Raw genomic sequence first — 12,861 nt, 5'->3', positions numbered from 1 at the left:
CTGTGCTAAGTCGCGTCGGTCTGTAAAATCAGTTCACCTAGCTCATCTCATGCGGCACGCTAAGCTCAGCTTCACTCGCTCTCACACTGCTCTCCCTGTGTACCCTGTGTACAGAAGTCGCGGGAGGTTTCGCAGCAGCAGCAGGAGCGGTCTCGGACGCGGATCGTTCGGCAGCTGCCGCAGACGCGGGCCGTGCCACCCGAGATCCAGCAGAGAATGGCGCCCAGTCTGCAGCAGAAGACGACTACCGTGCAAAAACGGACAGTGAGTGCGCCACAGCGGACAGTGAGTGCTCCGCAGCGGACAGTGAGTGCCGGACAGCGGACAACGAGTGCCGGACAGCGGACAGTGAGTGCCGGACAGCGGACAGTGCGGACAGTGAGTGCCTCTCCGCAGCGCTCGTTGAACGGTGAGCAAAACGGCAGTAGTGTGAGCAGCAGCAGTGAGAGGCTCTCGCAGCGCGAGCGGCCCGGCCTGCAGCAGCGCACCACACTCACTGCCAAACAGCGCGAGCGAGAGTCCGAGTACCAGCGCCAGATCAAAGAGCGAGACTCTGAGATCAAACGGCTTAAGGAGCGCATGAAAATCATCAGCGACAAACTTTCAAAGAAGAATGAACTGCAGGTACGTCAAAGATTGAATGGCTTGCGTTTCGCTGCTACATACGTGAATCTTCAAGCGTAATAAGAATGGTGGCCCAAGCAAAACACGCTTAAATATTTTCAGCGCCTCTTAGTTTCGTATGGTTATCGGGTGTAGTCTTAAAAGATCGTTGTGATACCAGCGATATAAAGTATTTACCCTCCTATAATTTTTACGTGAGATCCGAACCTGTCCGAGAAGACAGGGATCATTATTTTATTACCATCCCGAGAATATCAGTCTACTAATAACGCTACTATTTCACAGATATTAAAGGAAAAAGGAAAGAAGGAGCTTGTCAGCGTTATCACGCAGCTGCAGAGGGAAAAAGCCAAGCTGGAGCTGCAAATGAACGCGCTGGCAGAGGTGAGTGTCTCGAACTAGGAATGGTGACCGAGTTCCCTATTCTAATTTCCTATTCCCTGTTCCCTGTCCTAATGTCGCTGTTCGGTGCTCAGCAATAATGACAATACTTCACTGCAGTGATACACTGGGCTGGCTGATAGTGTCAACAACTAAACAGGAAGGTCATGAGCAGGTTAATGGAGACAGAAACGATCAATTTACCCATGAACCTGGATCGTGCACGACTCTATATCCCGTCTGTCTCCTGTCTCCTGTGCTCAGGCTCCTGTGTCCCGCCTCCTCTCATGTCATGTCTCCTGCACTGTGCATAGTTTTCCCCGGTGTCCTTTCTTCCAAGATGCTCTTCCTCATTCTGTCTTCCGACTCTTGCTCCACGAGGGCTTACCGTTCAGTCACTAGGTAGTTGAAACTCGGCCTTGCGGCTAGCTGCCATTTATCTCCGTAAATCATGGGACCCAGGTGCAGGGAATCAGCAGCGCTAGTGTAATTTCATTCTACTTAAATCACTGCGGGTGGCCAGTTGTGGCCTATCTTCGCGCTCTGTATCGATTTCTGCCCATCTTACCGAGTTAATTACCGGAGCAATTACGTCCGAGTTCGCTCCATGATCGGGCGGCAGTACGCATGGCGAATCCTGTCCTCAATGCAATGGTCACATTGGCCGGATGCAAACCAGCTCCTGTTTTATCATTTAGACGCTGTAATTCTTATGAGCATGGCGCTCGATTTTTTTCGTGCTGAATATCTCTACTCTCAGGTCATTACACTCCTTTCCTTGGCGGCCGGGACGAATGCTGTCGGATAGTATCAACTGGGCGTGTGTTAATGCCGGCAGATGGGGCCAAGTTTAATCGATTTCCATGTCCCTCTGACCTAATTCGGGCTCAGTCATTCGTGAGGTATTTATTGCGCCCCAGTGGCACAGATCAGCTGGTGCTCCCTGGAGGCTCCCGGGCCCCCTCTCACCGCTCCGCCCCTCTCCAGCTCTGCCGCCCCGTCCCCGGCTACTCAGCCGGCCGGCCGCCCTCAGACCCAGCCCGGCCGGCCAGCAGACACGCCCCAGCCGGCCGGCTCAGTATCCACGATGGCTATCGGCCGGACGCACAGGGTTAATCGCCGTGCCATTCATGCTGGCCGCGGCGCCGTCGATACGCACTGGTCGGGGCGCCGGCGCGCCGCTGGTGGCCGCGCACGCGCCGCCGCCGGCCGCGGTGCCTATTGATTTTGCTGGTGCCGCGGCGGCGTCGGGCGGCGGCAGTGTCGATCCGAGCCGGCCGACGGTGGTCCTCGGTGTAGCGCGCGACGTCAGCCCACCGGCCGACGGCGCTAGAGACGGTGTCCGTGTCGCGCGCGCGCCGCGCACCCCACCGTCCGCCGCTGCCGCCACCGTCACCGCCGTCCCCATCAACTGCAGCAGGTAGGGTCAGGTGCACGAGCGCCGCCGAACAGCCGCCCATACGACGTGTCGAGGCCGTATGTATGTGTGTGTGTCTGTGTGTGTGTGTGTGATAGTGTGTGGGTGAGTGTGTCAGTGCCCAGTAGTCTTTCCTTCTATGCGTGTATGTCACATTACTGGCGACTCGAACGAACCCAACGCTCCATCGGTCGATATGCCCTCGACGCGCTATCGTGTCTCCCGCGACCGGGCGAAACGGGGTCAGCCGGGCCGTGATACCCCCATCGACGGACCGATAGCGACACTGGCTCTTCACCGGGCTGGGCGACACCCACGGAGGCCTGAGAGACCGCCGCCACCGCCAGCGCCCGGACACAGCGGCCGTGGGCGGCAGACGTCGTCGACGGCTGTGGGCGGTGGAAATGTGGAAGCCGATAGCCGCGCGGAGGCGGGCAGTGAGAAATTGAGTAACCGACGCGGCCCCATGCGGTGACGAAACTACCGACGATCAGAGGGCTTACGAGCGCCGCGGCCGACTGCGGAGGAGGAGGATTGTTGCTCCAGAAGAATGGCCAGTTTTATGAGAAGGCTGTCGTAGCAATGGAGAGTGCGCTAATCAACAGTGAGTGTGCCGCCGAAACACAGGCTAAACGATGGACTCCAGTCAAGATCTATTTTCCCTGCGGGCCGCCCACTGTTCGGTGTGTTAGCTCCGGGTGAGTTCCGGCCGCTGGTGTGCTGCTCCCGGTGACCGCGGTGCTCCCAGTCACCTCAGTCCGCCACTCAGTCTCTGACCGGGCGCGACACGCCTCCGGGCCGGCTCCGTGGCCGCCGGCCGGTCGCGGCTGACCGACCGGCCGGCCGGCCCGGATCGTCGGCGGCCCGGCGGCCGATCGACGCTGACGAAGACGGTAATGGTTGAGCGCCGACGGCACGGCACCAGCGGCGCCGTCCTGTGACGACCGACAGCGCGCCGGACGGTCAGCTGGCCGTCAGAGCTGAGCTGGGCCATCGGAGAGCGCGACGTGATTCGGAGAAGTGGTCGAGAAGCTGCGCAATCTCTGATCATTTGGCTTATTTGCCTACGCCTGGTATTCTTGGACTACTTCTTCATGCCAAGAGGCTACTGATTCAGCGTCGTATTGGGCTGTCAGGAAACGATCTAGCTTGCATTTACGGAGTACCAGTTTCCAACTGTTTCAACACTCGTCAGTCCCTCCACCACTCTCGGCCGTCCAGCCTGCAGAGCGGCACCGCAAAATTGATCGTGCCGCGCCGGCAATCGACCGTCACCTGCAGTCGCCGGCACACGCACAAACAGCCGCGCGCGGTCGCCGTTATGAGGCGGCTCGTGGCGCCGCTATTGCTCATATTCGGCCGTTATTAGAAGGCCGCCTCCGCCCAGCTATCGCCTACTCTGCCCTCATTTGTGGGCGGCCAAGAGCTGCAGTGCTGCTTCGATTAAGCAGTAAAATCGCACGAGTCAACTGTCAAGATGTCAGTGCCAATGGCTCGGTCAAGTGGTGTCAATGTACAGCTGTGTGCAGCCAGTCTTCACAAAGCCTGGCACCATGAGCTGGCACAAATGCCTTCCCGGATCTATGTCCAGAAACTTGGTCAGCGTGGTCACGTGGAAACTTTTGTTGAACAGGGATTACTCTGTAGACGAGCTCCGGTGGACTTTTTAGAAAATGGTATGCTGGCAAAGCGTCATTTATTTGGGTTTTTGATGTTTTATCTCAATGCTGCCCCCAAAAGTGAAAACGAAATTATTAGAAAACTGGATTTTTATGTTTTTTCTTGCCTTTTCTTTGCCGTGGTCGATCACAATTGGTTACACTTGTTTGCAGTCATCTTAGGTCATTCTTTCATCTTTGGCGATAGCTGAGGAACGTGAGCCCGCGCTGGGTTTGTACTCCTGGAATCCCCTTATTACCAGCACCCGAGGCCGTCCCTCCCCTCAGTACTAACTCGGGTCAGCCGCCCGCCTGTGGTGTTATCCCGGGTCATCTCCCTTCTCTCGGGATCAATGTGGCCGGTGTCTGTGGGCGCGGTGGGCGGGGGGGGGGCGCTGATGACGTCACGGTGCCGGCGGATGACCGTCTGTCTCTCTAATTGGCCACCGTCTCCCCCTCGGCTAATCGGCCGGCACGAGCGCGCCGCCGCAGCAGGGGGCGGGGACGCGGAGGGGGCGGCCATGTCACCGGTATCGATGACGGAGCGCTGGCTCACGGGGCGGCCCGCTGGCCTGCCGCCGCGGTGGGGCGGACTATGATGGTTAGCCGCCGTTGGGTGGGGTGGCGCCGCGGGTGGGACGGACGACGTTGGGTGTTACGGACTGGTTGGGTAGGACTGCCCGCTTACCGACCGCAGTCGCCCTGGGTGGGCCGGGCGGAATACCATGTCAGCCGCCAGCTTGGTGGGACGGACGACCGCAGATCCAGCTACCAAGGGAACTACAAGGGACGTGTCCACCGCACCCTCCCGCTGTCGAGCACGCAGTGTCAGGAAGGAAGGAAGTGAGCCCGTGCTGCAGGGCCACACTCCTGGAATGTCCGGCCGGCCGCCCCCACCGTGACTAATTTCCTGCGTGCTAGTTCTGTACACAACAGCGAATTTTCAGTGGCGCTCAATGCCACTATGGGTTTAACCCTATTCCTGGCGGGGGGCCTCAGGAGCCCCCCTGAGGTTTTTTGGTTATTTCTCCCAAACGCGTTGAGCTAGGAAGCTCAAATATTCTGACTTTTCCTAAAAGGCTTCTACGCAACATGTCTGAAAATTTTGAGTTGATCTGACCTCAGGTCAGGTCACCAGAGGCGGTTTGGTGACCCTACCTCAGAAAAGTTTGCAATCACGCCAGAGCTAGAGTTTTTGACCGATCAATTTCTTCTCTTCAGGCTTTAGTTAGGGTACCAGTATGTGCAATTTGTATATCTCGGAATTTTGATATCGGTGACCTAAGGTCAGGTCAGTTTCGCGACCTCCCCATTATAAGTCAATGGGGGAAAAATCAACTCCCTGTTTTTACCACTAAAACGGGTCGGAATGGCCCCATATACCATACATGACTTCATATACGATCAACCTTCACTACCTTGAGGTCTGTTTTGCTGTTGGGCAGCTGTGAGGTCATGTGACGTCATCAAAGGTCACCAAAGGTTTTTGGCCAATAACTCCGTACAGGAACAAGATACAGACGCGTGGATGGTCTCATTGTGTTCAGCTCGTCAAGACGCATCGAATGATATACATGATGACCTCGAGGTCACGTGACCTGAGGTCAACCTTTGACCTTGACCTTTCGAGGTCAACATATATATCATTCGATGCGGATTGACGAGAGGATCACGATGATGCCCTTAGTTTGTTCCTATCTTGACTAATTCGAAAGTTATTCGAGAAAAACTCTCCATATCTAGCGCCGCCATTTTGACTTTTTCGACCCCTGTGACGTCATCTTTGACCTGATCTGAAAATGACCTTAGTAAAAATTGTAGATCTTGACCGTGCGTATCCGATGCCGTTTACCGTTTGTCGCTGCGATGTGTAGTTTTTGAGATCTGAAGGGGGGGGGGCCGAATCGGCCCCCCCGCCAGTTTCTTGTCCCGGCGGAGCCCGCCAGGAATAGGGTTAAACGACGGCGTGGTACCCGCAGGAGCTGGTAATTGTATTTTTAACTTAGCTCATTATTCGTATTTACACTTACATTTAGATATTTAACCAATACCGTAGCTTCGAACGGCTGGCCATGGCCAGCCAGAACAGTTTTTATGCCGTCCCGGCCGTCTTCAGTGACCCCTCTGCGGTTGAGCTGCGGCAAACAAGTCGCCGAATATCAGCGCCGTCTGGGTCCGCCTCCCTCAGCCCCCTCCCCCAGCGCCGTACCCCAGTCTGGGTCACCCTCCCCTCGGCTCCCGTCTGGACCAGTCAGCTGTCAGCCCTCCCGCCCCCTGTCTGGGCCAGCCTCTCCTCAGCTTGCTGCGTGAAGGCCAGCGTTAGGGCCACCCAACCCTTCTGGTTCCTCCTCTGCTGCTCTCGCCTTACCTGTCAGCCCGTACCTGCCACAGGTATTGGCTGGTACCGGCCGGTACCTGCCGCAGGTCACCGGCGCGCAGCCGCAGCCTGCTCGGCAATGTCGCGATGCTTACCGCGATTGTTGCATGGCTCTCTGGTAAATTTCCCAATGATATAGCTTTTGTTACTGCCTGCGCAGTCTTTCGGAAGCTCAAACCAAATATCAATCCTCGTACTTGATCTGCGTCGCTTCAGAAGGATTGTGTCCGAGTGTGTGCGGGATTTCTGCTTCAGTCTTCAAACATGTGTTAGCCAATAGCTTCATTTTTCAGTCATGAGTTATCAGCTTCACTTGCACTTTTTAAATCGATGTGCTTTGTGATCCTTTTAAACTCAGCGCTCCGTTCCGGTGATATTCTCTAACTATTTTTTGTTTTGTTTCAGGAGCAGCGCAACCAGCGAGCCTCTGACGTCGACAGATTCCAGGCTCTCGAAGAGCAGAACATCACCCTCTCCGCGCAGCTGAACGAGCTCAACAAACTAGTCCAGGTGAGCGGAGACAAATTCGTAATATCACGGCATTCTTGAATTGCGGCAACTGGTCACGGCTAAAATAAGTCACTGTTTTTCGATAATGCCCGATACACAAACAAGGGGCTTATCCAAGTAGAATGAAACTTCTGGCTACGAGTTTCCCAAGATCAAGGCTACATACGGCATGTATGTGCTACTTTATAATGACGGTAATAATTCAAAATGTCCTTTTACGCCGAAGGGTAGCTGTAAGCTGCAAGCACTGAGCCCCGATATTCTCAGACAAAATTAGGTTGCCAACCCAAAGTGGAATTACATTTTTAGCTTTATCTAGACTAAATGCAAGGTATGTATTTGTTTCTTCTTTCAGGATCACAAGGAGATTCAAACACAGTTCGAGGAGAAAATCGAGGAATGTGAGCAGCTGGCAGAAAGTTTGCACATCAAGAATGAATTATGCGATGACCTGGTGAGCCCTTACTTGCACTTTATCAGTCCTGCAAAGTGTAGAGCTTCACAAACAAGATACTATCTAACGGGAGTGTCCAATTATAATAGGCGTGCTAGCAACATTTGCACGGATTGCACCCATTTTATATTTATCTTCTCGTCTCATTCCGTCCCTTCCCCTCTCATCTCTTTCCTCTCCTCTCCTCTCCTCTCCTCTCCTCTCCTCTCCTCTCCTCTCCTCTCCTCTCCTCTCCTCTCCTCTCCTCTCCCACAGCTCCCCGCTCTGTTCTAGAACTAAGTTATTGCACACTCGCGTTGACATAAGGGCTGATAAATTGTGCGGTTTCGGCTATCGCAACGCCACTAAATTTGTAATATCGCATCACCATATGAAACTGAGCGTTCTCGCCTCCAACGAAGTCGCGAATGGCCTCAAGGGGACGAGGGACGAATCTCAAGTCGTTGCCATGGTAACAGCCGAGGCACCACTGCGCTGGTAGACTGTGCCGCTGGACACGGAGACTGCAACGCACGGGTGAATGGGCCCGGGACCTTGGTCGCCTTGCTTTGGTCTTACTGAGTGACTACAACGCCGAAGAGCGTCTAACCTGATACTGTTCCGCAATACTTAGCGACTTCAATATAGAACAATCGCTAACCCAAAAGACGGTGACTCCGCAATTTGCCTCGGGTCTTCTTTGTTATACCTACGCGCAATGGGTTGCTCGATCATTGGCTATGCGTTGATAAAACATATAAACCCTAGCGGATCTTGGGGAGGGGGAGCACCGATCGCTCGAAATCGACAAAAAACTGCACTTTTTCGACAGTAAAACGTTAACCCGGCAGTTGCTGGGGTATTTCGCCACCCACCGTTTGCTGGGGGGGGGGGGGGCGTTAAACGCCCCCAGCCGATAACTCGAGAACCAATAGGCGCAGCGAAACGCACGATGCGGCAAACGAAAGAGCGCGACGAGACGCTTCAGATGAGTACTTAAAAGTTGAATTTTGAGGTCACAGGTCGGGTCAAGGTCAGGTCAAACACCTGAAATCGGGCTTTCAGTAGCATGGACTTCAGGACTTCCCAATGGGCACCTCTCGTCATAAACTCTGTCAAAACGGTGCACAATCCATCATATAAGGCCTACAAGAGTGTCAGCTTCATGTAGGGGTCAGTCAAGCATAGGTCAGGGTCAAGGTCAGGTCAACCGGGCAGGCACATATACCCGAAAATCAAAACTGATATTCGCGGCCTGTGACACATGTTTTATAGGTAATTTGAGGCGTAGAACACGATGGTGACATTAATTTTATCATATCTGTACGTGTTTGGCTCAAAAAGTTCAATTTAAGAAACGCATGTATCATGGTCGTGAAGAAGTCACGAAAAATTGCCAAGATTCAGTTCAAGATTATGGAAAATGCGGAACGATAATCAATAATCGAAGATAACCATTTGATTGATCATGGTATTGGCAGTCTAATGGCGTTTACGGCATGTCTGTATGTCTATTCTGTGATTTTATATGATTTTTTGAACATATGCCGTTTTTGGTCGAAAACTCAGAAATCATGACGTTACTAAAACCTCGATATCTCAAAAATTTTCCGACCGATTTTTTTGAAACTTTGTCACAATAAACTTCAATCAATTCCCTACAGGTACCCAAAATTTGGCGCGCCTGCGGCGCGCCGTTTTTATGCTATGGCCCGGCGAAAAAAGTTTCCCCCCCAGCAACTCGCGGGTTAACTGAACAACTTTATGAGGAAAAGTTTGTTTCAAATTGTACAGCAGTGTGTCAGGAATCAAACTCCAATGAGTTTTTGGAACTTGGAGAGAAAACTTAAGGGAGTGTGCCCCCCCCCCCCGCAGCGCCAAGACCGCCTTTCTAGATCCGCCATTGGCCCATTGTGTATAATTGACTGTTTCTTCTGCGTACGTAATCAAACTTCAATGTGGTGAATGTCCAGATGTTGTTATTTCTTTCGACGAAAAGCTCAATCACAGACTTTATAAATAGAGAAGGCTGTGGCTCAATCAAATAGGTTCCTGGCATGGTTCATAGACATGGATCAGTTGTTATTGTCATCCCTCTTATTTCAGGAAAAGCAGCTAACAAGAGTGATTGAGAAAAACACCGAATTGACAATACAAAATAGCGATCTTCAGCGACAAATTCATGAACTAGATAGTGTAAGTATCATTGAGAGACCAACTTTGTGGGCCGTGTTTGAATGAACCGAATGGCCAAAGAAGCTGCTAGCATGATAGCAAGGCAAACTGTATTTATAGCATGCATTTGCAAGCCTTATTGCCCAATGACTTTTGCAGCATTCAAACCATTTTAGAGGTGGCCTTGCCCGATGCTGTGCCTCTGTGCATGAAACCGCAGGCGTGTCCATCCCCCGTCAATGTGCGCCCATCCGTTGCGCGGGTTGGTTACGATGATAATATTTGCCTACAGATAAGCTTACAATGTGCATCGCTCAAAGAGAGTCTCAACAGCGTCGGAACAGAATATGAGTCGGCCAAGTTTGAGGTAGAAACCCTGAAGGAAAAAGTTTCAACCCTGGAGTCCGTACTAAGGGTAAGCTCGATGCCGCGCTATTCAGAGTTGTACGCAATACCTCTCAGGACTGAACGCTTCTGAAAGCTATCACAATACAATGTGTTTACGAGGAATACCTAGGCCGTAAGTGCCTTGCTATAAAGCAACCATAGGCACCAGTCGCCATCAAATACGTTTCAACGAATGCATAAGATTTGCTACACTTTTTGATATTGTCCTCAGTAAGGTTTTTTCTTCTAAAAATGTCATATGTTTGCATACCAATATCAATTAAATGCATTTAAATTTTTGAGTCATTTACAGTGTGATAAGCGAAGAACACAACGTCGTTCGGTGTTTTTATCTCCAATATTAAAAAAGAACGCACAGCGCCAAACACCGTTAACGCACATTGAAATCATTAAAACGCTTGTATGTTTCACCTCTCGAACATGTTTGCCATTCGCTCCGATTTGCCCTCTAAACGCGCGCATTTACCTATCGCTGCAGCAAATGCGCGATGCTGCTGAGCGCAAGAAGGAGCTTGAAAAGCAGCACCAGGAGGCTCAGCAGCAGCTGCGGCAGAAGCAGGAGGAGATCGCCACGCTCACCAAGGCGTCCGAGAGCGAGAAGCAGGCCTCGCTAGACACCATTCAGACGCTGGAGAGCAAGGTATGTCTGCCGAACCCCCGACCCGTGATGGATGAATGGTGTTAAGTGCGTTAACAGCTGCGGCAGCACCGAGTCATCGCTCGTGTCGAACTATGTTTGCATTTGGCCGTAAGGTACGAGTGATAAATAAGTTGCTCGGGAATGTATAATTGCTCGGGAATGTATTAGCAGACTAATGGGAGCCGCTGCCTGAGTTGAAATATTTGCGCTTGTCCTCAGATCCGGGAGCTGGAGAAAAAGGCGGAGGTTCAGAGTCTGCGCCATGAAGAACTCATGCTGGAAATGTCATCGCTCAAAAAGCAGAACAAATACAAAAACTCTCAGGACGGAAGCCCAGACGGAACCATCACTCCAGGTAACTTGACCGTAAAAGTCACGGAACATGAATCTGACTCATAGTACGGTACTCTTCGGAAATATCGCATAGGTAAGACTTTGCTGTTAATACTACACCAGAGAGCGGTGGTTTCAAGTCTGCCAATTAATTCGTTTGCCCTGACCGTGGCACTGACGGTGGTCACGTGTGTGTATTGCCAGACTCGATGCTGCTGTCCACGGAGAGCACTGCCCGCTCCACGCCGGTGGGCACGGCCATCACGCCCGCCAGCCTGGACGCCCTGCCGGAGGTGGACGAGTCACCATGTAAGGCCCCCAGCTGTGACCCCTGACCTCGCCTCCCAACACCCCGTGACCCCTGACCTCGCCTCCCGCCCGTGGCCCCTGCTCCGCGGGCCGCGGCGTCGTTTGTGCCCGCAGCTGATCCCTGTCGGCTGCCGGGGCCGCTGTCCGCTCTGTTTGCCCGACTGACCGGTGTTGACACGAACAGAGCTGGCCCGCCGCCGGCCGTCAGAGCCCATTACCGAGCACAAGGGCCAGTCCGTCCCGCCCCGGCTGAGCAGACGGCAAAAATGCGCCCTTTGTGTGCTTCTCACTTACTCACCCATCGTGTGGTAACTCTCGCTGGAGTAGAAACCGCTGTAACCTTTGATAATTTGCCGCCGAATAATTGTAACTGTTTAGCCCAGGATATGGAACCCTCTACAATGTATCCTTCTCAAAAGCTTCTACAAACAATCCCTTATGACGTTTTAAAGCTTGAGCATTAGATGACAGCAAAGCTCCACCCATGTTGGTTCTACTACGTTATAGACGTTGCTTTTAAAAATCATTCATCACAACATTGAATTTTTATATTCGAGCCTGCCTTCTCATTCGACCGAGTATCAGGCTGTTGTAGTTGGCCTTCCCTGCGCATCTTTGCATTGCTGCTTTGTAGCCTGGTGTGATGTGTGAACCTGTATTTGAGCGGGTGTCGGCGCCGGCTTCCAGTCTGGACGCGGCGAGTCACAGACATTCAACTCCCGGCCCGCTCAGTGTCGGGACCGAGCTCGGCCAGCCTCGAGCTGGACAAATTCCGCGCACAAATGGAGAGCGATACCAAGTTTTTGGCCGAGTTAGACAGGGCCCGGTCGGCGCTAGGTAAGCGTCTCTGTCGTTCTGTGGCGTCAGTGGCACGTGCAGCGGCCGCCGGTCGTGGTGTGTCGAGTTGAACTGTGCAGCGCCACCAGTCACCGTGGTGCTTCAGTGTCCGGAGCGCGAGTATGGCCTACCGATCGTGCCGATGTATTGTTGTCAGTGTCAAGCACCAGAAAACCCGCTGGTGCTTTGGTGTTGTGTTGACAAGCATCGCTGAAAGCTACGATGCATCTGTGTCTCGCAATAATCTGAGGTAAATGTAATGTTAATCGTTTATGGAATTCATTCCATGCATTCTATTGTAAAATGAGTTTTAATTCACTGCTAAATTTATTGAACACGTTCATTGAATCGTGAATAACCATCATGAACATGATGCCTTGAAAGAGTGACGCATGCTGCTTTTGCATGCAATTGTATTTCACTTCTCTGGCATTTTTGAAGGATTTGAAATCTTTTCTCATCTCTGCTTTTGTGTGCCGATCGGTCTGACAATTTTCTGGAATGGCTTGATCTGTAGTTGTGGCCGCGAGGCTTTTGTCCCGTGTGCTGTGCACGGCGGCTGCTGCTGTCTGATTGTGTGCGGGCTGGCCGTGACTGTGTGCTGGCCGACGGCCGGGTCAGGTGAGGTCAGTGTGTGACCCCTCCGGCGCTCCGTCTGTGCCTCCCCAGGCCGTCTCTGCTCTGTACCGCCGACCCGGCCCCGGAGGCGGCGGCCAGGCGCCCGTCGCTCCGGTCAGCCGACCGGCGAGCGGTCGGCCC

General features: G+C 52.9%; 1 protein-coding gene across 1 annotated transcript in view; it reads left to right on the top strand.

The window, feature by feature from the left end:
• Positions 1–12,861, top strand: part of LOC122379544 (peripheral-type benzodiazepine receptor-associated protein 1-like) — a 144,710-nt gene that overhangs the window by 98,176 nt on the left and 33,673 nt on the right. Inside the window, exons 6-15 of the mRNA XM_043361826.1 lie at positions 115–624; positions 910–1,008; positions 6,863–6,967; positions 7,323–7,421; positions 9,507–9,596; positions 9,868–9,990; positions 10,462–10,623; positions 10,843–10,978; positions 11,161–11,265; positions 11,953–12,102. Of these exons, the coding sequence (XP_043217761.1) occupies positions 115–624; positions 910–1,008; positions 6,863–6,967; positions 7,323–7,421; positions 9,507–9,596; positions 9,868–9,990; positions 10,462–10,623; positions 10,843–10,978; positions 11,161–11,265; positions 11,953–12,102 (1,579 nt within the window). The remainder of the gene's footprint in view (positions 1–114; positions 625–909; positions 1,009–6,862; positions 6,968–7,322; positions 7,422–9,506; positions 9,597–9,867; positions 9,991–10,461; positions 10,624–10,842; positions 10,979–11,160; positions 11,266–11,952; positions 12,103–12,861) is intronic.

This window comes from Amphibalanus amphitrite, unplaced genomic scaffold (genome assembly GCF_019059575.1).
Source record: "Amphibalanus amphitrite isolate SeventyFive unplaced genomic scaffold, NRLGWU_Aamphi_draft 000080F_arrow, whole genome shotgun sequence".
Classification (NCBI taxonomy): Eukaryota; Metazoa; Arthropoda; class Thecostraca; order Balanomorpha; family Balanidae; genus Amphibalanus; species Amphibalanus amphitrite.
The sequence above is the reverse complement of the archived record's forward strand: the minus strand, read 5'-3'. Positions and strand labels throughout refer to the sequence as shown.